A 25,408-nucleotide genomic window follows, 5' to 3' on the forward strand; every position below is an offset into this window, starting at 1 on the left:
AAAGTTCTCCAGAAATTGGACACATTATTTTAAATTTCTCTCAATAGACTTGCTTTGCATAAACATTTAAAATAGCAACTAAATTATCTCAATAGACTTGCTTTGCAAAAATATTTAAAATAGCAACTAAAAAAATACTGGCAACGCCTAACAGGTCAGCCACCAACTAAAAGAAAAAGTATGGTTAACATTTCATGCACGACCTTTCATCAGATTGACCTGTGGTGCATATGTACCAGTTCTGGCTCAATCTCATCTTTTCTATCTCGAAGTCACATTTTATGCTTGTGTATTATGCTTATAGTTTGCAATTACCTGTGCTGAAATGAACCACAAGTACTTGCCTATAATGCAACACCAAATCTAGAAGTTGAAAGACTCATTTCTGTTAACCCCCCCACCTTCCACAATCATTTGTTAAAGGCATTGAGAGGCTGTTTAAATTTGTGATACAGATTTTGAAATTCATTTCCCTATGGCTTACCCTACTAACAACAACAGCAAGGTCTCTCAGTTCACCATTCGTTCCTATGAAGGCGCCCAGAGGTTTTATTAGCCGTTCCTACCAAAATAAAATTTCAAGAACATGAGTAAACAGAAGATGATCATGAATATTCCTTATATGCCCATCATTATACTTCGAGTGAATGTCTCATTTGTCAAGCTACACTGTCTGTCACATATTGATACATTTTTAATCTTTCATTTATTAATACTGAATTCCATAAATTGCCCTTTCAGTATGGTATCCAGTCACAGGGACCTCTGCTCCCACAAAGACCAAACTAAGGGGCTCAAGTAGCCCTTAGCTGAAATTTCAAAAGCAAGGTGAACAACAAGAGCAAAATTACTGGTCGAACTGTAAGGCTGTTAAGATCATTGCCTAATGCAAAAATAACAACATAAAAATAAGATTTTAAAAATGTACTGTGCAACAGGTAATTATGGTACATTGGTGATTAAACATGTAAACATAGAAGTCACATGTCAAGACTACATTGACTGCTTCAAACTCATATGGCATTTCCTTTTACATCAAACTTTACTGTGCACGAACAATTTTTAAATCACAACAGAAACTGTGGCAAGAAAAGATTGATGTGTCTCCATTTTACACATTAGGAAATGGTAATTCCTATACTAATTACATTAATAATAGAATAATACAGTGATAAGAGGAAGCAACAATAGATAACTGCCAACTCTGCAGCATTTTCTCCTCATAGTTTGGATTATTTTGTTGACCAATACACCTGCATAATCTGACATCAGGGATAAACTGTCACACAAACTTAAAGCAACACACTAGAAGCTTGATCAGCTTAGAAGGAAGAACAAAGGAAGTAGCCCATTTGTAAAATTGAGATGTTCTACATGTTGGTTCATGGACCAGTAACTTAGTTCTGCTGGACTTAAAAATGTAAGCTACCTCCCACACAACCCTCAATTGCAATAGGGAAACAAAACTTTCCCAAGTTTCCTTCCCCTCCCAAACATCTACAGGCCAAAAGGTATACAACAACGCCCCAAGGCATTTCACAGGTGCATCATAAAACAAAAGTATGACACCAAGCCACCTAAGGACACATCAGGTCAAAAGACCAAAAGCTTGGTCTAAAAGGTATGTTTTAAAAAGTGTCTTAAGAAGGAAAGTGATCAGCGGCAGAGAGATGTAGGGAAAGTTTTACAGAGCTTGCGGCCTAGGCAGCTGAAGGCACTGTCACCTGTAGAAATGTACTACCGAGATGCTTCTTTAGTTAAGCAACAGAACTGTTGGATTAGCTGCCTGCTTCTAGCAAGGCTACAATACACTCTCTCCAGACTAGGAAAACACTGCCCCTTATAAGATTCCCCGCGCTAGGTGTTGAGTGGCTGTTCTGAACACGTGACCCTTACTCAGTAAGGCTGGCCTTAAAACAACAATCACCACATCACCAATGGTGGAGCAATTATAATTTGGAATGCACAGGATGCCAGAATTAGAGGGTTGTGGGGTCGGAGGAAATTACACAAAGAGAATTTTAAAATTTAAAAATCAAATTAGTACTAAGCTTTATAAAGCAGAAGGTCCTATTTTCGGTTCCCAATCTTCCCTCATTTACTGTTCTCAGCCAAGAAAAGGCTTTTAGAGATGCTATGATTTGTTTGAGCATCCTGAGGTTATGGTGGGAAAAAGGATTTCATATTCCTAACTGTTCAGTTCATGAATGTGGATGTTGGTTGGGAATAGTACTCTGCTGCTCAGGGACCATCTGTTGAAAGAGAAACAGAATTAACTTCCTGACAAAAGATTATCAGCCTGAAAGTTTAACTATTTCTCTCTCCACTAATGCTGTCAGACCTGCTAAGTATTCCCAACATCTTCTGTTTTTACTTCACACTTCCAGCATCCAGTATTTTAGTTTTGTTTCACCCCAGGTGTGATGTCTTCCCAAATCTTCTGACACTCAGTTTAGGCACATGGGTGATGATCTCTTTATCATCGGCAAAGTTATGGAAGGTGTCATTGATAGTGCTACCAAGCAGCACTTCCTCACCAATAACCTGCTTACTTAAACTCAGTTTGGGTTCTGTTAGGGCCACACAGCTCCTGACCTCATTGCAGCCTTAGTCCAAACATGGTCTGTTATAGGGTGTTGGACACTGTTTGTAGGTCTTAATGAAATCTTTGTAGTCTTAAGTAGGTTAACTGTTTTTATTTATTAACTACAAGAACTATGCACATATATACAATAAAGGGTTCAAGCTAGGAGCTGTCTCCATGCTTGCCTGCGTACAAGGCTCTGTCCATACTAGAATGATCCCTAGGTGTGGGTCATGTGTCCTCTTACATCACTGTGTGGGCGGTACTATACTCAGTCCCACATTAACCCCGGTATATGTGCCAGACATATTCTACATCTCCCTTCAAGTCTTTATCCAATGTATTTCAAGTTATTCTAGTTTACCCCATTCATTTATTTACATTGTTATCACTACCCCATCTCCCCTCTTCAAGAGTTCATAGGCTCAGGCAATCTTGAGGCCTTCTAACCTTCCATAACTCGTTCGCACTACTGCAGGAAGAGTGGTAGGCTTTTCGTTGTAGGTAAACTCTCTTTATTTGGAGGCTGTATCTGGCATCTGGGTATCTTTTTATCTTCTTTTTCCATTACTTAGTGTTGAACCGCTCTTTGTCGATTCAGCAGTTGTGGGGATAGGTGGTGGTTGATCCATTCCGTTTCTTGCAGGGTGGACGAACATTTGTGCTCATCTCCACGTCATTTTTCAACATCTTCCTTTGTTGTGTAGGTTGTTGTGATCTCTTCTGATGGAAGATGGCCTTTCCTGCTTTGAGGGTTTTTTTTTTTAAGTAAGCTCACCTTTGCATTTGGCTGTGTGGTGTGATGTCAGCAATGGACAGCTGCTACTCGGTTCCAACATTATCTGTGGCACTACCATGTTGGCTGGGAGTTGAGCATTTGTTCTGTGGTCGCATTGTTGACTTCATCAACAGTCGTCAGAGCCCAAGGTTGAGGCTCTTCCAGTTATTGGTTGCTCTTGTCCAACCTCCACTGGAGGTGTTGTGATAACCATCTGAGCGGTTGGCTGGTCTGATCAATGAGGGCTTTTCAGCACCTGTAACATAAAAGGACAAACGTGCTTTGCAACGAGAAAAGACGGATCAGAGCTTAAGTCTCAGTCAAAATACTCTTTTTTTTGTTTGAGCTCTTGGGAACTTGCAGTTCTGTATAATTTCTGACAGTGGATGTCGTGATATCTTCTTCCATTTTGAGGAGATTCAGGACTACACAAGCATCTCTGCTCAAGAGAGAAAAAGTCTGGTTACGGACGATGTACATCAGCTCAAAGATTTGCCGCCATATCTTAGTGATTCCAGAATTATGCCTATGACCAGAACCCATAGAGTGGTGTGTCTGTTGTTCAAAGCCAGATATCTCTCAGCCACGGTTCTTTGTTCGATAGGACCGTAACACTGGCTCCCATATCTAATTTAAAGTTTGGGAGCTGGTTGTTAACTGAAATGTCCACATTCTAATATGAAAATCCTGGATCTTTGACCTCACCCAAGGAGCATTGCTGTGTGTCCTTTTGGTGTGCAGTCTTAACCTCATGAATCATCTCTGGGCCTTCTGTGAGTTTAGATGTTTTGGCCTTGCACAGTTTGCCAAAGTGTCCAATTCTGTTACATCGAAATCTTTGGGCTGAAATTGCAGGACATTGATCGCGTCAGTGGGGGCGTTTTGCTCCACAGTGCTGGTATGGTCACTTTACTGGTTGGTTAGGGTATTGTTTCCCTTGGCCTGGAGTATCCCCATTTCTGTGCTGTTTAGCTAACTGGACTGTGGGGTTTCCTTTGTACCACGGTTTACTTTCTCCTATTAAAATGGACCTATGCTGCACACGGAGTTCAGACTGCCTAACGATCTGGATAGCTTTCTCAGGGGTTAGGTCTTTCTTTGCTTGAAGCATGTCATAACACCATAAGACATAGGAGCAGAAATTAGGCCATTTGGCCCATCAAGTCTGCTCCGCCATTCAATCATGGCTGATAAGTTTCTCAACCCCATTCTCCCGCCTTCTCCCCGTAACCTTTGATCCCCTTACCAATCAACAACCTATCTATCTCGGTCTTAAATACAGTCAATGACCTGGCCTCCACAGCCGTCTGTGGCAATGAATTCCGTAGATTCACCACTCTCTGACTAAGGAAGTTTCTCCTCATCTCTGTTCTAAAAGGTCTTCCCTTTACTCTGAGGCTGTGCCCTTGGGTCCTAGTCTCTCCTACTAATGGAAACATCTTCCCCACGTCCACTCTATCCAGGCCTTTCAGTATTCTGTAAGTTTCAATCAGATCCCCCCTCATCCTTCTAAACTGCATCGAGTATAGACCCAGAGTCCTCAAATGTTACGCCGCAGAGAGGCCATTCGGTCAATCGTGTCTACACCGACTGTCTAAATGAGCATTGTGACTTCGTGCCATTGCCCTGCTTTTTCCCCGTACCCTTGCACATTGTTTCTATTGAAATAATCATCTAATCCCCTCTTGAATGCCTCATTTGAACCTGCCTCCACCATACTTCCAGGCAATGCGTTCCAGACTCGAATCATTCACTGTATAAAAAAGTTCTCTCTCACATCACATTTGCTTCTTTTACAAATCACTTTAAATCCATGCCTTCACATTCTTGATCCTTTGACAATGGCTGCTTGGATCAAATAGTCGCAGACATCGGTTTCAGTGCTATGCTTTGGGGTCACGAAAACACTGAATCCTGGCCTTTACTGGTCTTTAAAGCTGATCCTTTAGTTGTGATTCTTCCAAAATAATTAATTATTTTTTCCTTTTTGGAATGAGCACAGATGCCACGGGCTCAGGCGCCAGCTTGAGAATCTGGTTTTTCCGAAAGAGTTTTTAAATGGCATTTGTCCAATGAGGGATGGGCAACAAATGCTGGTCTTGCCAGTGATGCCTAGACCCCATCAAAGATTTTTTTTAAAAATTCTGACCACTGAGCTATTTAAAAGTTTCTCAGGATTTTACGTATCCTGGATTTTAAATGTTTTAACTTACCCATGCTAGGTCTGCTGACTCTGCGCTCTGGGAATTGAAGTTGGATCCCCTGGAGTCTTCTGCTAGAGTGAGGAATTTTAAATTTCTGCTTTCAGCTTCCACGCCTTTCTTTGGAGCTTTTCCCTGGCAATTTTCTTCTGCATGTCTGCTTTGAGCTTTTCTTTAGGTCTGTATGCTTCTTCGAATTTTTCTTTAGTCTTGCAGGATTTTAGTTTTCCTCTACATTTTTTTGTGAGGTTTTGGGTTTTTCCACTCACTGCCACCATGTTGTAGGGTGTTGGATACTGTTTGGTAGGTCTTAATTAAGTCTTCATAGTCTTAATAAATACATACAGTCAACCCACTTAACTACAAGAATTATATAAATATATACAGTAAACGGTTCAAGCTAGGAGCTGTCTCCATGCTTTCCTTGCACATGACTCCGTCCAACACTAGACTCACCCCTAACTGCAGGTCACATGTTCTCTTACTGTGTGGGCAGTGCTATACTCAGTGCCACTTTAACCCTATATGTGTCAGACCCTTATACTACATGGACAGAAGAGCTGAATTCAAGAGGTGAAGTGATATTATCTTTCCTTGACATCAAGGCAGCATTTGATCGACCATGGCATTGAGGGGCCCTAGCAAAACTGGAGTGAAGGAGAATCGGGGGAAATCTCTCCGCTGGTTGGAGTCACACCTAGCACAAAGGAAGATGGTGGTTGCAAGTCAGTCATCTCAATCCAGGGACATCGTTGCAGGATTTCCTCAGGGTAGTGTCCTAGTCCCAACCATCTCTAGCTGCTTCTCTTTTGCTCACAGGATGGTGTTTCTCTTCTTAAGGATGACAATATCATCTGTCAACACTGAAAAGGACATTTTCAACAACTCATTAACCACGAATCCACGGGTGCATCTGATACTCTCCAGGCTATCCCCAATATCTTGTGGTAGAATTCATAGGTGAACCACCATCGATGGAAGAGCTGCAATAAGTAATCAAATGGATGAAAAACATCATGTGGATCCGATGGTATTCCAGCTGAGGTCTTCAAAGCTGGTGGACTTTTGCTCACATCAAGACTCATGCACTCACTCTACTGATTTGGGAGGAAAAAGAACTCCCCCACACCTGACTTCAGGAATTAGACAATTGTAACTATACTCAAAAAGATGATAAATCATGCAATGGAAACTGTTAAGGTTTTTCACCTCTTTTCTGTAGCAGAGAAAATCCTGACATGCATTCTCCCAAATCACCTACTTCCTGTGGCTGAGGAAATCCTCTTGGAGACAGTGTGGTTTTAGACCTTCCTGAGAAACCTCTGACATGGTCTTTGTTGCCAGACAAATCCAGATAAAATGCCAAGAACAATACCGGGAACCCTTCATTGCATTTATCGACCTGACCAAAGCATTTGACTCAATAAATTGCAAAGCTCTGTATATTGTCCTCCAGAAATTTGGATGTCCAAGAAAATTCAGCACAATCCTGAAACTGCTTCATGATAATGACTTTTTTTTAAAAATACGTTCGCAGGATGTGGGCGTCAGTGGCTAGGCCAGCATTTATTGCCCACCCCTAATCGCCCTTGAGAAGGTGATGGTGAGCAGCCTTCTTGAACCAATGCAGTCTACGTGGTGTAGGTACACCCACAGTGCTGTTGGGGAGGGAGTTCCAAGATTTTTACCCAGTGACAGTGAAGGAACGACGATATAGTTCCAAGTCAGGATTTGTGTGGCTTGAAGGGAAACTTGCAGGTTGTGGTGTTCCCATGCATCTGCTGCTCTTGTCCTTCTAGATAGTAGAGGTCATGGATTTGGAAGGTGCTGTCAAAGGAGCCTTGGTGAGTTACTGCAGTGCATCTTGTAGACGGTACACACTGCTGCAACTGTGTGTCGGTGTTGGAGGGAGACAATGATTAAGGTGGTGAATGGGGTGCCAATCAAGTGCCAATCAGCTTTGTCCTGGATACCATGAACTTTGAGTGTTGTTGCAGCTGCACTCCATCCAGGCAAGTGGAGAGTATTCCATTACACTCCTGACTTGTGCCTTGTAGATGGTGGAAAGCTTTGGGGAATTAGGAGGCGAGTTACTCTCTGCAGAATTCCCAGCCTTTAAACTGCTCTTGTAGCCACAGTATTCATACAGCTGGTCCAGTTCAGTTTCTGGTTAATGGTAACCCCCAGGATGTAAATAGCGGGGGATTCAGCGATGGTAATGCCATTGAATGTAAAGGGAAGATGGTTCGATTCTCTCTTGTTGGAGATGGTTGTGGTCTGGCACTTGTGTGACATGAATGTTACTTGCCACTTATCAGCCTAAGCCTGAATATTGTCCAGGTCAGGTCTGCAACCTGACTGGGAGATACGAAACAGATTATTGTCTAGCAAGGTTGTGTGATAGACCCCATATTATTTATAATCTAATTTAATGCGGCTATTTACTTCAAAGATCAACAGGCCTCTGGTGTAAGTATTCAATACCGCCTTGATGGATAACTCTTTAACCTCAGTCGCCTCCATCCCAAAAGCAAACTGACCAACATAGATATGCATGATCTACAGTTTGCAGATGACTGCAGTGTTGTTGCCCACTCTGCACCAGGTTTGCAAGCACTCTTGGCTTCTTCAATTCTGCAAACATGAGACTCAGCCTGTCCTTGAATATTGCCAAAAAAAAAACTCATTTCAACCCACACCTGGTCAGTCAAATATTCCACCTCCCATATATGAAGGAGAGACTCTGGGATATGTTGAACACTTCCCATACCATGGCAGTCTCTTCTCTCAAAAGGCCCCCATTGATGAGAAAATACAACACCAGGTCAGCTACGCCAGCTCAGCCTCCTACAAACTATGGCAGCAAGTGTTTGACAACAAAGACCTCCGCAAGTCAACAGAAGTCCTACTGCACTCCACAATTATTGTCACCATACTCCTGTATTGCAGTGAGACCAGGACTGTGTATCAATGACACTCAAGAGTGCTAGAGAAATTCCATCAGCAATGGTTCCTCCGGATTCAATGGGAGGACCATCGAACAAAAGCTAGTGTCCTTCTTGAAGCCAGCTCCACAGGTTTTCAGGCAAAACTCTCACAAAATCAACTTTGATGGACCGGATACAATGTCTGGATGGCTGAATAGCATTTCCCCTGCCAGGTTTAGGGGACATAGTTTAAAAGTAAGGATCTCCCATTTGAGACAGAGATGAGGAGAAATGTTTTCTCTGAGTGTTGTCAACCTGTGGAATTTTCTTCCCCAGAGAGCAGTGGAAGCAGGGACATTTAATATTTTTAAGTCTGAGTTAGATTGACTCCCTGATCAATCAAGAATCTAAGGAGGAAAGTAGAGTTGAGGCCACAATCAGATCAGCCATGATCTTATTAAATGGTGGAGCTGGCTCCAGGGGCCAAATGGCCTATTCCTGCTCCCAATTCTTGTTTTCTTGTCAAAAACAGAAAACGCTGGAAAAACTTAGCAGGTCTGACAGCATCTGCGGAGAGAAAAACAGAGTTAACATCTCGAGTCCGTATGACCCTTCTTCAGAGTGAAAGTGCGATGCAGCATGAAGGGCAAGTTGTCAGTATTTTGAACGATTGGTAGCAAGCTCCTCCGAGTCATTAATGTCAATGCTGTCATGCTTCAAAGAGGGCTTCAGCGCATCTTTGGAACATTTTCACTGGCCATTTGAGAGTTGATTAAACAAGATACAAGAACAGAAGAAAACAAGATAAAAGCAAAATACTGTGGATGCTGGAAATCTGAAATAAAAACAGAAAATGCTGGAAAAAATCAGCAGGTCTGACAGCATCTTTGGAGGGAGAAACAGAGTTAATGTTTCGAGTCCGCATGACTCTTCTTCAGAGGCTTCAGATAGCTGCTCCTGGGAGGAGCTTGCTACCAATCGTTCAAAATACTGACAACTTGCCCATCACACTGCATCGCACTTTAAGTCATAATGATGACGCAAAGCAGTGATGGTAAAAGAAAGAAAAGGAAGCAAAGCCTACACTGAATCCCATTACCTCATGAAACATCATGTGCCATGTTCTCGAAGATCTGTGGGTTGAGAATTGACATGAAGACCTATGGTAGAAACTCGCAACCCGGAGTAAACACCATCCTTGAATCAAGGGACAGCTGGCAATGAATGTTAAAATCCACTAAGTCAAAAATATTCAATGAACGACCAGATCACAGAGGAAACACAGTAATAATTACTTGTTTTAGTTCTCATTTTATGGCACTCTGTCTCTGTACTGAACACTGTACTTAGCATCAACAAATGTAGTGTCTTTGGTACTGAATGTTTTTGCATTAGCACTCTCTCTCACATAGGCATAGCAACATCAAAGATCTCTAGTAATGTGGTCTGATGTTGAGGTTAATTACCAGACATTGTTGGATTTCAGGTGGCATATTCATATATAATAACCTATATCCTGACTCACCGAAGGATCTTGGTTGTAATTCAGGCTATTTACTGCTATTTCATTAGATGAATCTTTGACAGCATCTTGAATCATGCCTCGCAAGTCAATGATCTGGCCCTGTGTATAAGTTAAGAGGAAAAAAATTAAGAAAACTTGCTCGTGTCAATATCAACATCTGTCTTGACATCAATAGGTCCAAAAATGAGTATTTTAGCACCTACCCGTCTGGGATGAAGTCCATCTCCAACTTTAATGGTAGACACATTCAAACCAAACTCTGAGGGCTCAGGAGGTGTAGACTGACCATTCTCCTGGATGAATCACCAATAAGAATAGCATTATATATTAATGGATCAAACTGCTCAAGTCATCAATAGTCCATTTCTATACAGAGCTCCCAAATTGATGAAGGTCCCTGTTTTGGACAGAATTCTTTCAAACTAAACGTTCAGATGAAGAGAAAATAAAAGCATCAGAAATTGGATTGAATTCCTTCCACTGTATTGTCCTGTATCTTTTCCATCTTATTTTCTAAAGAAAAAAGTAATTTCAATCTCTGTCAGACATCCCTCATTTTGTGCTACTCTCCCTCTCTTCTATTTCTCCTTCTCCAGGGGCAGAATCTTTGGGTCGGCAAGCGGGGGTAGGCCCTGCTCACCGACGCGTAAAATGGTGCGCGGTGACGTTGGGTGCGCATCCCGACGTCACCACGCATCATTCAGATATTCAGTTCAGCGGGCGCACACAGGAGTCGGCTGCGCACCCGCCGACCTGTCAAAGGCCTATTAAGGCCATTCAATTAAAATACTTAACTGAGCTGCCCATCCAACCTTAAGGTTGGCAGGCAGGTGAAGAGCCCAGGCGGCCTTCGCATTTTTCAGAAACTTCATCCATGGGTGGATGAGGTTTCATGAAGGTTTTTAAAATTTAATAAAATTCATTGACATGTCCCAGCTCATGTGACACTGTCACATGAGGAGACATGTCTTAAAAAAATTTTTTTTGTCTTTATTAAAATTTTTAATAATCAAATTGATCTCCGTGATACCTTCAGGGAGATTTATGGGCTCTTTTGCGCACATGCGCAAAAGAGCGCAGGCCCCGACTCAGCCTACTCCCCCTGCCCGCACAGGGAGCACTCAGCCCACTGAATGTTTTTGCATTAGCACTCTCTCTCACATAGGCATAGCAACATCAAAGATCTCTAGTAATGTGGTCTGACGTTGAGGCCCGCCCACGTAAAATGGCAGCGCGCAGCCGATCATGGGCAGCGATCTACTGCGTGCACACCCGCACCCACCCAACCCCCCCAACGGGGATAAAATTCTCCCCCAGGTTAACTCAATCTATTCCAAGTTGCGCTCTGAAGAAATAACTATTTGACAAAACAGGGTTTAACAAGGATAAAATAATACATTCTATTTAAACTCGTAAAGCTAACTTTTTTTCCATTTTGCATCAGGAAATGCTTATTTCTTAAACACAATTCCACACAACTTATGGTGCCTCTGAACTAACTTCAAACTTGGCGAGACAACTCTGTTTTTCATCCAAGTCATTAACATATATGGTGAAAAGCTGAGGCCCCAGTACAGATCCCTGGGAAACACCATGTCACATCCTGCCAATCAGAGAAGACATCTTGTGCGCTCGCTGCCTGTACATGCATCTTAAACACAATAGCATATGCCTGCCTCTCTCCTGATGATGCCAAGAGATAATGGACTGACATCACTACACAATCACATTGATCTGAGCAGGTGGAATGCCACCCTGTGTATTTACATCCTTCAGATTACAATTTACTTGCTTGTCTCCCTGCAACTTGCTGTGTGAATTTGAGAGAACAATTAGTATGCTGTTAAGCACAGTAAGTCCCGCTTTAAGTTGCCCCCTTTTATGTAGTTTCACTTTAACGTTGTGCAGTTAATGGAGCCGGTATTCGCAATTAGCATTGGGAGTTTCATTTTAATATTGTTTTGCGCCAGATCTGACGTAGGGTTGCATGATTTGTTTGGCACCATTTTAGAGTGACCTCTCCCATTCTCTAACCCTCCCAATTGCTGCCGACTTTCCCTCTTGTTGCTGACGTGTGCTCTCACCACTGACCCTACCCTCTTACGCCGTCTCAGTGGCCCTCGGTCGCGACCAACCCTCCCACTCGCCGATCCGCCAGCTTGCAGTTTACCTTCGCAACCCTGCAACTCAAAGCTGTTCTTGCTCCAAGGCTGCTCTTGCTCCAAGGCTGCACTCACTGCCTCTTGCCACTCATCTCCGGAGCCCTCACTCACAGCAAGGGCTTGGGAGAAGGAAGCAACAAGTGTGAGGGACACGATTGGGGGAGTCAGGGAGCAGGATGTGTGGAGATTGGGAGAAGCAGCGAGCTGGAGGTTTGGGGAGGTGGCCGGAGGTTCGAAGAGGCGACAGGCTGAGCGGCTGGAGAGGTGGGCGATGAGCCACAGGGTCAAGGAGCAGTGAGCCACAGGGTTAGCGAGTAAGAGAGGCAGCGAACTGTAGGGGCAGCGAGTGGAAGGGAAATAGTAAGAATTAGCATTTTTCTTTAATATTTTTACATTTATTTTATTTTAAACGTTATTTAATTTATGAATTAAGAAATTGGAAATGTAAAGTATTTCAATTTACAGGGTATAATGTTTTAATGCTTTTTTCTGATGCGAAAGTTCCTACAGAACCTAACTGCAGCTGTTAAATTGGTTGTAATTGGAAAATCTGATTCGTTTAACATTTCTACAACGCAACTACAACATTAAGCGGGGACTTACTGTAAAGGGAGATTGGGGGCTGGTTAACTCAGTTGGCTAGATGACGAGCGTATGTGGTTCAGAATAACAGCAATAGCGCAGGGTTCAATTCTTTTTTGGTACTTTGAGTCTGCCTTCTCGCGACTGAATAATCAAGGATGGAGAAGTAGCAGGAGTAGTAAAGGGAGGCATTTGCAGACTGCAGCAAATGTCATGCGGCAGAATATCATGTGGTCTAACGCCCAGGTTTAGCGCCAACCAGATTTGGCAACCTTAGCTTGGGACAAGGGGATTCAGAATTTCTTTGATGAGCAAATGGAGGAAATTCTAAGTAAAGATCAATGTGGGAGCGTACACTGGCAGTTGCACCATGGCTCAGAGTAAAATGACATTAAGAGAGGTGGCTTTTGGAGAAAGGTGGCTATATAAATCAAGTGCATTGAGCACTTAAATTTCAACTAGTTAACTATGAAGAAGCATTATAATCCAGTTAATACCTGCAATTCTGCACCAAATACAAACACATTCCTGCACTGCCACCAAGTGGCTTTGTAATATAACTCCTTGCAGGCAGACAGGCTACAGCCTGTTCAAAACTTTTGACCAAAATTAGTGTCAAATGAGTAGTATCTGAGCAATAACAAAAATTGCTGGAAAAACTCAGCAGGTCTGACAGCATCCGTGGAGAGAAAGTCAGAGTTAATGTTTCGAGTCCATACGACGCTTCCTTAGAACTCAAGAGATGTAAAAATGTGGTGAAATATATACTGTTTAAGGGGGGTGGGACAGGTGAAGCTGGATAGAAGGCCAGTGATAGGTGGAGGCAAAGGAGAGATTGCAAAAGATGGCATAAACAAAAGGTCAAAGGGGCATTGATGGTGGTGATACAGCCAGTATGCTGTCAGACCTGCTGCGTTTTTCCAGCAATTTTTGTTTTTGCTTCAGATTTCCAGCATCTGTAGTATTTTGCTTTTATCTTAGTGTTTAATTGACTGCCACTTCTCTTCCAGGAATGCCTATCTTGAAGAAGCACTGCTCTTCTCTCCGACAGGGTTTCTGCTTATCTCTTTTGCCCTGTTCACCTTCATTGCTGTCCATTTCCCTCCTGGTGTTTGACAAGGTGTTTACTAAAACTGGCTTTCACAGCCATATTTCCTTCCTCAGTGGCTGTCTCTGTCTCCGACTTACCCCACGTGGATTCCAACTGAAGTTCCATCCCTCATGTTTCGAATCCATCCAGGATTATAGGTATCTCCGGGACATACAACACTCCTCGGACTGCTGTTCTCGCCGCATCCTGAGATCCACATTCAGTGCCATGCGCCGCCATATGAACACACTCGACCTCCAGCAGCACCAACTCACCCTATCTCAAAGCTGTCCTTGCCCCCAGTTTCATTTCGTTCCCCCCGACGTCATCCCGTGTCGGCAAGCGGGCCCTCTCCCCAGCTCGCCGATGGAAAAATTCTGCCCTATGTATTTTACTGTTGCCTTAACGAAAGTGCAACTGGGAGTTAGATTAACTACGGGATTTAGAAGTTATCATAGTAGAAGTTTGTAGATCTATGTATGAACTTAAAATAATTTCTTCTATTAATAAAGGTTTAATTTAGTTTTGTAAGAAGGTGGTCTTATTACTACCGAATTCAAGGCACTTCGAAATTTATACAAATCGCAAAACAGTTGTGGCAGTTGTTTCAAGTTTCTCTTTGGGATTTGAGCAGCTCAGCATTTACCATCAGCTCAGCCATAACACTATTACCTCACAGTTCACGTATTGTCCCTGTAATTTTTTTCCCCTCTATCCAGTGTCTCTTTATCCTTTTTATAATACAGCAACCAGAACTGTACATAGTATTCCATGTGCGATTTAACCAACACCAAATACAAGCTTTGTATAAAAGAAATTTTACTTTTCAATTCTATCCCTCTGGAAATGAACCTTACTGCTTGGTTTGCTTTTGTTATGGCCTTATTGACAGGTGTCACAATATTTAGCGTTTAGTGATTTGGGTGTGCGGACTCTTTACTCCTCTGCCCAATTAAGATACTTATTTTCCATATTATATGTGGCCTCTTGATTCTTCATACCAAATGTAATACCTCACATTTATCTATGTTGAAACTCATTTGTCAATCAGAAGCCCATTCTGCAATTTATTAAATCTTGTAATTTGTAGCAGCCCTCCCAACTATTCCTCCCAATTTGATGTTGTCCACAAATTTAGAAATTGAGTTTCTGATTCCAAAGTCCAAATTATTAATATAAATTGTGAACGGTGGTCCGAGCACCGATTCCTGTGAGTCCCCATTCCTCATCTTCTGCCACTCTGAATAGCTTTCCCTATATTCTCTGCTTTCTATTTTGCAGCTAGCTAGCCATTCTGCTATATGTCCCTGATTCCGCATGCTCTGACCTTATTCATTAGTCTGTCATGTAGCATCTTATCAAAAACATTTTTGAAATTTAGGTTATAATACATCTACTACGTTACACTTGTCAACACTGTTAGCTCTTCCAGAATTCAATGAAGTTGGTCAAACAAGAATGGCCTCTTTCTATGCTGTAAATCTCTCCATGTTTCTAAGGTTTTCCCTTTTGAAATCCATGTTGACTCTTCATCATTATTGAATTTTTGCTTTTCATATGGTATTCTATTTTCTCTTTTAGTAGATTCCATTATTTTTATTACCACCAATATTAAGCTGGCTACTCTATAGTCCCTGGACATGTTCTATCTCCCTTTTAAGTATAGTATAACATTAGCTATCTGCCAGTCCTCTGGCACTACATCTTTTTTAAACAAATTACTAAATATATATATATATATATATATATATAATAGCTCATCCTCAGATTCTTTTAAACATCCAGAATATGAGTTTCATCCTCTAAGTTTGATCAGTTTGTTTAATATTTCTCGTTTTTCAATTTTGTTTATTTATTTTTTTATTCATTTATGGGATGTGGGGATTGCTGGTTAGGACAGCAATTATTGCCCATCCCTAATTGCCCTTGAGAAGGTAGTGGTGAGCTGCCTTCTTGAACAGCTGCAGTTTCTGTGGTATAGGTACACCCACAGTGCTATTAGGGAGGGAGTTACAGGATTTTGACTCAGTGACAGGGAAGGAATGGCAATATATTTCCAATTCAGGATGGTGAGTAGCTTGGAGGGAAACTTTGAGATGGTGGTGTTCCCATGTGTCTGCTGTCCTTGTCCTTCTAGATGATAGTGGTCGTGGGTTTGGAAGATGTTGCCTAAGGAGCCTTGGTGAGTTCCTGCAGTGCATCTTGTACACGGTACACACTGCTGCTACTGTTCATCGGTGGTGGAGGGAGTGGATGTTTGTGGATGTGGTGCCAATAAAGTGAGTTGCTTTGTCCTGAATGGTGTCAAGCTTCTTGAGTGTTTTTAGAGCTGCACTCATCCAAGCAAGTGGAGAGTATTCCATCACGCTCCTGATTTATGTCTTGTAGATGGTGGACAGACTTTGGGGAGTCAGGAGGTGAGTTACTCATCACAGGATTCCTGGCCTCTGACCTGCTCTTGTAGCCACAGTATTTATATGGGTAGTCCAGTTCAGTTTCTGGTCTGGTTGGGAGGCAGTGGCATAGTGGTATGGGTATTGTCACTGCCACTGCACTAGTATTCCAAAGACCCAAGGTAATGCTTACGGGGACCCGGGTTAGAATCCCACCACAGCAGATGATAAAATTTGAATTCAATAAAAGGTCTAGAATTAAAAGTCTGATGATCACCATGAAACCATTGCTGATTGTTGTAAAAACCCAGCTGGTTCATTAATGCCCTTTGGGGAAGGAAATCTGACATCCTTACCTGGTCTGGCCTACATGTGACTCCAGATCCAAAGCAATGTGGTTGACTCTTAAAAATGCCCTCTGAACGAGGGGCAATTAGGGATGGGCAAGAAATGTTGGCCTAGCCAGCGATGCCCACATCCCATGAACAAATAAAAAGAAAAAATGGTAACCCCCCAGGATGTTGATAGTGGGGGATTCAGCAATGGTCATGCCATTGAATATTAAGGAACGATGCTTATATTCTTTCTCGCCGGCATTTGTGTGGTGTGAACGCTACTTATCACTCATCAGCCCAAGCCTGGATATTGTCCAAGTCTTGCTGCATTTGGACTGCTTCAGTATCTGAGGAGTCATGAATGGTGCTGAACATTGTGCAATCATCAGCGAACATCCTCACTTCTGACCTTATGATGGAAGGAAAGTTATCGATAAAGCAAGATGTTCAGAGGGAGTTGCCCTAGGAGTCCTCAACATCGACTCTGGACCCCATGAAGGCTCATGACTTCAGGTCAAACATGGGCAAGGAATCTTCCTGCTGATTACCATATACTGCCCTCCCTCAACTAATGAATCAATGCTCCTCCATGTTGAACATCACTTGGAGGAAGCACTGAGGGTGGCAAGGGCACAGAATGTACTCTGGATAGGGGACTTCAACGTCCATCACCAAGAGTGGCTTGGTAGTGCCACTACTGACCAAGCTGGCTGAGTCCTAAAGGACATAGCTGCTAGACTGGGTCTGCGGCAGGTGGTAAGGGATCCAACAAGAGGGAAAAACACACTTGACCTCATCCTCACCAACCTACCTGCCGCGGATGCATCTGTTCATGACGGAACAGTCCCAAGTCTGGGAAGAGTGTCCTGCAGTCAACATCACGGTGAAGCATTCTGCGAGGTGTGTCATGCAGTCAGCATCACAGTCTGCACTGGATTGCTGCTTTGGAAGTTCGGTGATCCTTCGAGTACTGTGAGTATGGTCGGGCAAGTATTTACTACTTTTATCGCTTATAGTTTTTAAGGTCTTATTTTGTGGTTCATCATTTGTAAGGGATATATTCTGTAACAACAAGAAGCAGGGAAGAAGGGCCCTAGAGTAATTGATATTATTTGATATTAAATATCTTCCAAAAGGTTTAATTTAATTTAAAAAGGATAAGTCCTGGCAGGAGAGCTCAAAGCCATGTTGTGCTTCTCCTGCTCTATGTAGGAAGCCGGGAACATTTCCAGTGCCCGGGGCCAGCACGTGTGCAGGAAGTGTGTCCAGTTGCAGCTCCTGGAAGCCTGGGTTTCAGAGGGTATAAAGAGGTGGTCACACCACATGCTAAGAGTCCACAGGCAGGAAGGGAATGGTTGACCACCAGGCAGAGCAAGAGGACTAGGCAAGCAGTGCAGGAATCTCCTGTGGCTATTCCCCTGCAAAACAGATATACCGCTTTGGATACTGTTGAGGGGAATGGCCTCTCCGGGGAAAGCAGCAACAGCCACATTCGTTGCACCACGGTTGGCTCTGCTGCACAGCGGAGGAGTAAAAAGTGTGGGAATGCAATAGTTACAGGGGATTCAATTGTAAGGGGAATACATAGGCATTTCTGTGGCCGCAAACGAGACTCCAGGATGGTATTGCCTCCCTGGTGCTAGGGTCAAGGATGTCTCAGAGCGGCTACAGGATATTCTGAAGGGGGAGGGTGAACAGCCAGTGGTCGTGGTATTATCAGTACAAACGGCATAGGTAAAACAAGGGATGAGGTCCTAAAAGCAGAACATAGGGAGTTAGGAAGTAAGTTGGAAAGTAAGACCTCAAAAGGTAGTGATCTCAGGATTACTACCAGTGCCACGTGCTAGTCAGAGTAGAAATAGCAGGATATATCAGATGAATACGTGGCTGAAGAGATGGTGTGAAGGGGAGGGATTCAGATTCCTGGGACATTGGGACCAGTTCTGGGGGAGGTGGGACCAGTACAAACTGGACGGGTTACACCTGGGCAGGACCGGGACTGATGTCCTAGGGGGAACGTTTGCTAGAGTAGTTGGGGAGGGTTTAAACTAAAATGGCAGGGGGATGGGAACCTATGCATGGAGTCAGAGGAAGGGGAATCAAGGACAAGAACAAAAGACAGAAAGGAGAATAAGAAAAGTGATAGGCAGAGAAATCAAGGGCAAGAATCAAACAGGGCCTCAGTGAAAAATAGTGGGAACGGGACAAGTAATGTTAAAAAGACAAGCCTTAAGGCTTTGTGCCTTAATGCAAGGAGCATTCACAATAAAGTGAATTAACCACGCAAATAGATGTAAATAGGTATGATATAGTCGGGATATCGGAGACATGGCTGCAGGGTGACCAGGGATGGGAACTGAACATCCAGGGGTATTCAGTATTTAGGAAGGACAGACAAAAAGGAAAAGGCGGTGGAGTTGCACTGCTGGTTAAAGAGGAAATTAACACAATAGTGAGGAAAGATATTAGTTCCGACGATGTGGAATCTGTACGGGTAGAGCTGAGAAACACTAAGGGGCAAAAAACGTTAGTGGGGGATGTATATAGACCCCCAAACTGTAGTGGTGATGTTGGGAATGGCATTAAACAGGAAATTAGAGATGCATGCAATAAAGGAACATCTGTAATTATGGGTGACTTTAATTTGCATAAAGATTGGGTAAATCATATTAGTAACAATACCGTAGAGGAGGAATTCCTGGAGTGTACACAGGATGGCTTTCGGACCAATACTTTGAGGAACCAACTGGAGAACAGGCCATCCTAGACTGGGTATTGTGTAATGAGAAAGGAATAATTGACAATCTAGTTGTGCTCGTAGGGAAATGGTGTTGGGGAAATTGATGGGATTGAAGGCCGATAAATCCCCAGGGTCTGATAATCTACATCCCAGAGTATTTAAGGAAGTGGCCCTAGAAATAGTGGATGCATTGGTGGTCATCTTCCAAGATTCTATAGACTCTGGAACAGTTCCTACAGATTGGAAGGTAGCTAATGTAACCCCACGATTTAAAAAGGGAGGTAGAGAGAAAACAGGGAATTATAGACCAGTCAGCCTGATGTCGGTAGTGAGGAAAATTCTGGAGTCCATTATAAAAGATTTACTAGCTGAGCACATGGAAAACAGTGGCAGAATCGGACAGAGTCAGCATGGATTTAAGAAAGGGAAATCATGCTTGACAAATCTATTGGAATTTTTCAAGGATGTAACTAGTAGAGTTGATGAGGGGGAGCCAGCGGATGTGGTTTATTTGGACTTTCAGAAGGCTTTCGACAAAGTCCCACATAAGAGATTAGCGTGTAAAATTAAAGCACATGGGATTGGGGGTAGTGTGTTGAGATGGTTAGAAAACTGGTTGGCAGACAGGAAACAAAGAGTAGGAATAAACAGGTCTTTTTCCGAATGGCGGGCAGTACTGTGGGGTACCGCAGTAATCAGTGCTGGGACCCCAGCTATTCACAATATATTTTAATGATTTAGATGAGGGAGCTAAATGTAATATCTCCAAATTTGCAGATCACACAAAGCTGGGTGGGAGGGTAAGCTGTGAGGAGGATGCAGAGATGCTTCAGTGTGATTTGGACAAGCTGAATGAGTGGGCAAATGCAGTATAATGTGGATAAATGTGAGGTTATCCACTTTGGTAGCAAAAACAGGAAGGCAGATTATTATCTGAATGGCTATAAATTGAGAGAAGGGAATGTTAATGAGACCTGGGTGTCCTCATACACCAGTCTCTAAAGGTAAGCATGCAGGTGTAGCAGATGGTAAAGAAGGCAAATGGTATGTTGGCCTTCATAGCGAGAGGATTCGAATACAGGAGCAGGAATGTCTTGCTGCAATTATACAGGGCTTTGGTGAGACCACACCTGGAATATTGTGTGCGGTTTTGGTCTCCTTATCCGAGGAAGGATGTTCTTGCTATAGAGGGAGTGCAGCAAAGGTTTACCAGACTGATTCCTGGGATGGCAGGACTGACATATCAGGAGAGATTGAGTCAGTTAGGATTATATTAGCTGGAGTTCAGAAGAATGAGGGGGGATCTCGTAGAAACCTGTAAAATTCTAACAGGATGTCCCCGATGGTGGGGGGGTCCAGAACCAGGGGTCACAGTCTGAGGATACGGGGTAGACCATTTAGGACTGAGATGACGTGAAATTTCTTCACCCAGAGAGTGGTGAGCCTGTGGAATTCGCTACCACAGAAAGTAGTTGAGGCCAAAACATTGTATGTTTTCAAGGAGTTAGATATTGCTCTAGGGGAGAAAGGGATCAAAGGATATGGAGAAAAAGCAGGAGCAGGCTATTGAGTTGGATGATCAGTCATGATCATGATGAATGGCAGAGCAGACTTGAAGGGCCGAATGGCCTACTCCTGCTCCTATTTTCTATGTTTCTATGATGGGTGAAGCCCAGTACATCAGTGCAAAAGATAAGGCTGAAGGTAAAACTGGTTGGAGTAGTACGTAACATAAAGGAAGATGGTTGTGGTCGATGGAGGTCAGTCATCTCAGCTCTAGGTCCAGGTCCAGTGCCAGGTCATCACTGCAGGAGTTCCTCAGGGTAGTGTCCTAGACCCAACCATCTTCAGCTGCTCATCAATGACCTCCCTTCCATCATAATGTCAGAAGTGGGGATATTCACTGATGATTGCGCAATGTTCAGCACCATTCGTGACTCCTCAGGTACTGAAGCAGTCCACATCCAAATGCAACAAGAGCTGGGCAACATCCAGGCTTGGGCTGACAAGTGGCAAGTAACATTCATGCCACACAAGTGCCAGGCAATGACCAACTCCAACAAGAGAGCTGACCATCACCCCTTGATGTTCAAAGGCATTACCACTATCCCCCACTATCAATATCCTGGTGGGGTTACCATTGACCAGAATCTGAACTGGACCAGCCATATAAATACTGTGACTACAAGAGCAGGTCAGAGGCTAGGAATCCTGCAGTGAGTAACTCACCTCCTGACTCCCCAAAGCCTGTCCACCATCTACAAGGCACAAGTCAGGAGTGTGGCAGGATACTCCCCACTTGCCTAGATGACTGCAGCTCCAAAACAATCAAGAAACTTGACACCATCCAGGACAAAGCAGCCCGCTTGATTGGCACCACATCCACAAACATTCACTCTCTCCACCACCGACATACAGTAGCAGCAGTGTGTGCCATCTACAAGATGCACTTCAGGAATTCACCAAGGCTTCATGGCACCTTTCAAACCCACGACCACCACCATCTAGAAGGACAAGAGCAGCAGGTAGATGGGAACACCACCACCTGGAAGTTCCCCTCCAAGTCATTCACCATCCTGACTTGGAAATATATTGCCGTTCCTTAACTGTCGCTGGGTCAAAAACCTGGAACTCCCTTCCTAACAGCACTGTGGGTGTACTACACCACATGGACTTCAGCAGTTCAAGAAGGCAGTTCACCACCACCTTCTCAAGGGCAACAAGGGATGAGCAATAAATGCTGGCCCAGTCAGCGAACCCACATCCTGTGAATGAACAAAAAAAAGCAGCTGAAGAAGGTTGGACCCAGGACACTACCCTGAGGAACTCCTGCAGTAATGTTCCTGGAACTGAGATAACTGACCTCCAACAAGCACAACCATCTTCCTTTGCGGTAGGTATGACTCCAACCAGCGGAGAGTTTTCCCCCTGATTCCCATTGATTCCAGTTTTGCTAGGGCTCCTTGATGCCACACTCGGTCAAATGCTGCCTTGATGTCAAGGGCAGTCACTCTCACCTGACCTCTGGAGTTCAGCAGTTATATAATTTCTCAAATTCTGATGTCTTGTCCACCTGATCCATCTTCCTGGTAAATACTGAAGCAGAATAACTATTGAATATTTCTGCCATTACACTATTGCTGCCTGTGATTTTATTTTGACCTTAGTAGCCTTATTCCTATCCTAATTTTCCTTGTAGTTATGTATAGTCGAATAGTTGCTATTTTGTTTAACGTCCCTTCATAATTTAAGTTCATAATTCATCTTTGCGCTCCCAATTGTGTTTTGACTTCTCACATCATCAGTGGAAGATCATTATAGTTATACAAGTTGAATCCAAACCCAAGCTCTAGAAGAGAAAGACAGGCAATACTCAAACATACTGTATCACTCATTTCCTGGGCATGAGCATTTTCTGGTACCTTATAGGCCTCTAATTAAAAGATTTAAATCTTTTGAGTTATAAATGTTACAGGTCACATTTCAGTTAACAAAATTTGCTGATACTGACCTGTTTTTGAGTTTTCTGCTCAGTCTTTTTCATTCCAATTTTGGAACATGGACGTTGTACCATGGAGATTTTAGGGAGTGCCTTAGAAGTATAGCTTAGTGTCCTAGAATTGAATAAGAATGCGGTAGAATATTTAATTTAGAAAAGTTATGCAGCATAGACTGATGTAGGATATATGCATGGATATATTAAAAATTTTACATCAGTGTGTATTTCCTGTTGACACAAATTAGTTCCTGTTGTCACACTTTTTAAAAATCAGCTTTTCCATTATAAATTCTATATCCACATTTATGTCAACTTGACATGTATATACATTTTCATGACAGATGTGATGACATAACTACTGGTTTTCCCAATTCCACAGCCTTAATTGCAAATAAGTGGCAGGGAGGTATTCGTGGGATATCCGAGCAATAGAAGCTGTGATTTTCCTAGCAGAGCCAGAGGAGCACAAACACAAAAGGAATGTTTTACACTTATCTTGGAGAACCTCTTCATTCTTCCTGTTGGCTTACAAACTACTTTAGCCTGACTGAAAAACTATAGCTAGAAAGTTATGCTAGCTTCCCTGCACAGACCCTAATTAAAATGTCAGAACCTTCAGATTAGCATTTATCATGAGGTTCCTGCCTGAGCCCAGCAACCACATCTTTGCCTTCCAAAATCAACAATGCTAAGATCAAAGATCAACACCATGGTCACTCCATTTAAACTGCCCTCCAGCTCCATTCTTGCCCAGTAGGGAAGAGTTAAAATTTCCCACTTGGACTTGCTCCCCATTCTCAATGCTATGGGAAATTGATTTTAAGTTATAAGTACAAGGGATTTGCAATGCTATTATGAGAGGCTTGGTGGGACGATATGGAATAATCCACTGATGCACAAAATGTGAAAGTAATTTATTTCTTCTGCGCGTTCCAACAGGAACCACTTTACTCTCAAAAAACTCTAGTATAGTTTGTATTGCTGATTTTGTTTATCTAAAAAAATGTTTTGTTTAATCATGTAGATCTCTGTATAATCAATGATACATTTTTTTAGATATGCCTCATTGCACAGGTGACATCTTTCCTTTTGTTAAGTGAGAATGTGTACGAAGCATTATAAAGTTTGAAAACCTCTACATAAAAAGAATTTGAAAGGAGTGTTGGTTTTGATAAGTAAAGGATGGAAAGCACACAGCATGAAAAAGTTCTTCTGCAATCTATTGCTTGGCCCAAATATGTTTAGCCCAAACAGAAACATTTTTTTTTCCAAACTCATTCACAGAATTTGGATGTCACTAGCAAAGCCAAGAATTTATTGCCCATTCCTATTTGTCCACGAGAAGTTGGTAGCAAGCTGTCTTCTCAACAACTGAGTGCTATGTCATTTCAGAGGCAGTTAAGAGGTGCTGTGAGGTCTGGAGTCCCACATAGGCAAGGCTGGTAAGAATGGCAAATTTCCCTCCCTAAAAAGATGTCTTGTCGCGCAATGGTAGTGACCCTTCCTCGGAGCCAGAAGCTCTGGGTTTGAGTTCCATGCCGGGACTTAATGATCACAGAAGGTGCTAAACAGGTTGATTATCAATCTGCAAATCCTTCCAATATGCCTATGGCACGCAGTAAGAGTGGGGAAGCCTCCTGGTCAGCCAGAACCTGCAGAAGGCAATGGCAAACCAATTCCATACCCTTACAAGCGTAACCATGTATTGACATGGGAGTCGATGATCGCCAATGCAGTCTTAGGGAATGGTACTTGAAGAGAGAGAAAGGATGTTAGTGAACCAGATTGGTTTTATTTACAATAATCCGGTTGTTAGATGGTCACTTTAACTGATACTAGCTTTCCTTCTAAAATTCCAGACTTTATGTAATTAACTGTATTTAAATTCCCCAGCTGCCATGGTGGGATTTGAACGTCTCCAGATCATTACTCCAGCTCTTTGGATTACTAGTCCCATAACACAAGCACTCTGCTACACTTCCCAGAATTAGGAAATTTAGTTTCATTCCCTGCTTGAGCCACACAAGTTCGTAAGTGAAGATCTGAGAAACTAAATAGGCGAAATTCACCATTCAGAAACAAAATTTGTTTGATAATCTGAAGCCATTCACACATTATATGTATGTATCTTTTAATATTTGCAGATTTTTATATTTTTCAATAGAGCTTTTGTTGCTTTCAACCTCTGGCCTATGTGGCAATATTCACCATTTTATAATGAGCTTAGTATTATATAATTAAGATTATATAAAATCCAGTAAATAAATCAATGCAAGAGGGTTGTTTTTAACGTCATTTTTACTTTGAGAACAAAGTGTAGAAAAGATATAGCTTCCATATCACAGAGAACAAAGTCCATTTAAACACAAAGAGAAACAATTCCAGTCAAACATTGTAACCTTATCAATTTAAATTGTCTTCTTACATGTTTTGCCATTTTGTTTTTCAAAGGGTTTATTATTTATTTGCATATTTTTCAAAGTGGGAAAATACTTTAAATCTTTGATTTCTAAAATTAGAAATGACAGAAAACTAGAAGCTCAAGTGCCAGTGTCTGAGGGTTCCCAAAAATGTAAATATTGTGTGACAGAC

The 25,408-nt window shown here is 42.6% G+C and overlaps 1 protein-coding gene across 2 annotated transcripts in view; it reads right to left on the reverse strand.

The window, feature by feature from the left end:
- Positions 1–25,408, reverse strand: part of katnal2 (katanin p60 subunit A-like 2) — a 91,616-nt gene that overhangs the window by 39,244 nt on the left and 26,964 nt on the right. For both annotated transcript variants that reach the window (XM_078552851.1, XM_078552845.1), the window contains exons 5-8: positions 22,829–22,931; positions 10,219–10,308; positions 10,016–10,114; positions 485–562 (exon numbers count right to left, since the gene is read on the reverse strand). In XM_078552851.1, coding sequence (XP_078408977.1) covers positions 485–562; positions 10,016–10,114; positions 10,219–10,308; positions 22,829–22,931 — 370 coding nt within the window. The remainder of the gene's footprint in view (positions 1–484; positions 563–10,015; positions 10,115–10,218; positions 10,309–22,828; positions 22,932–25,408) is intronic.

The sequence above is a fragment of the Cetorhinus maximus genome, chromosome 1 (assembly GCF_964194155.1).
Source record: "Cetorhinus maximus chromosome 1, sCetMax3.hap1.1, whole genome shotgun sequence".
Taxonomy (NCBI): Eukaryota; Metazoa; Chordata; class Chondrichthyes; order Lamniformes; family Cetorhinidae; genus Cetorhinus; species Cetorhinus maximus.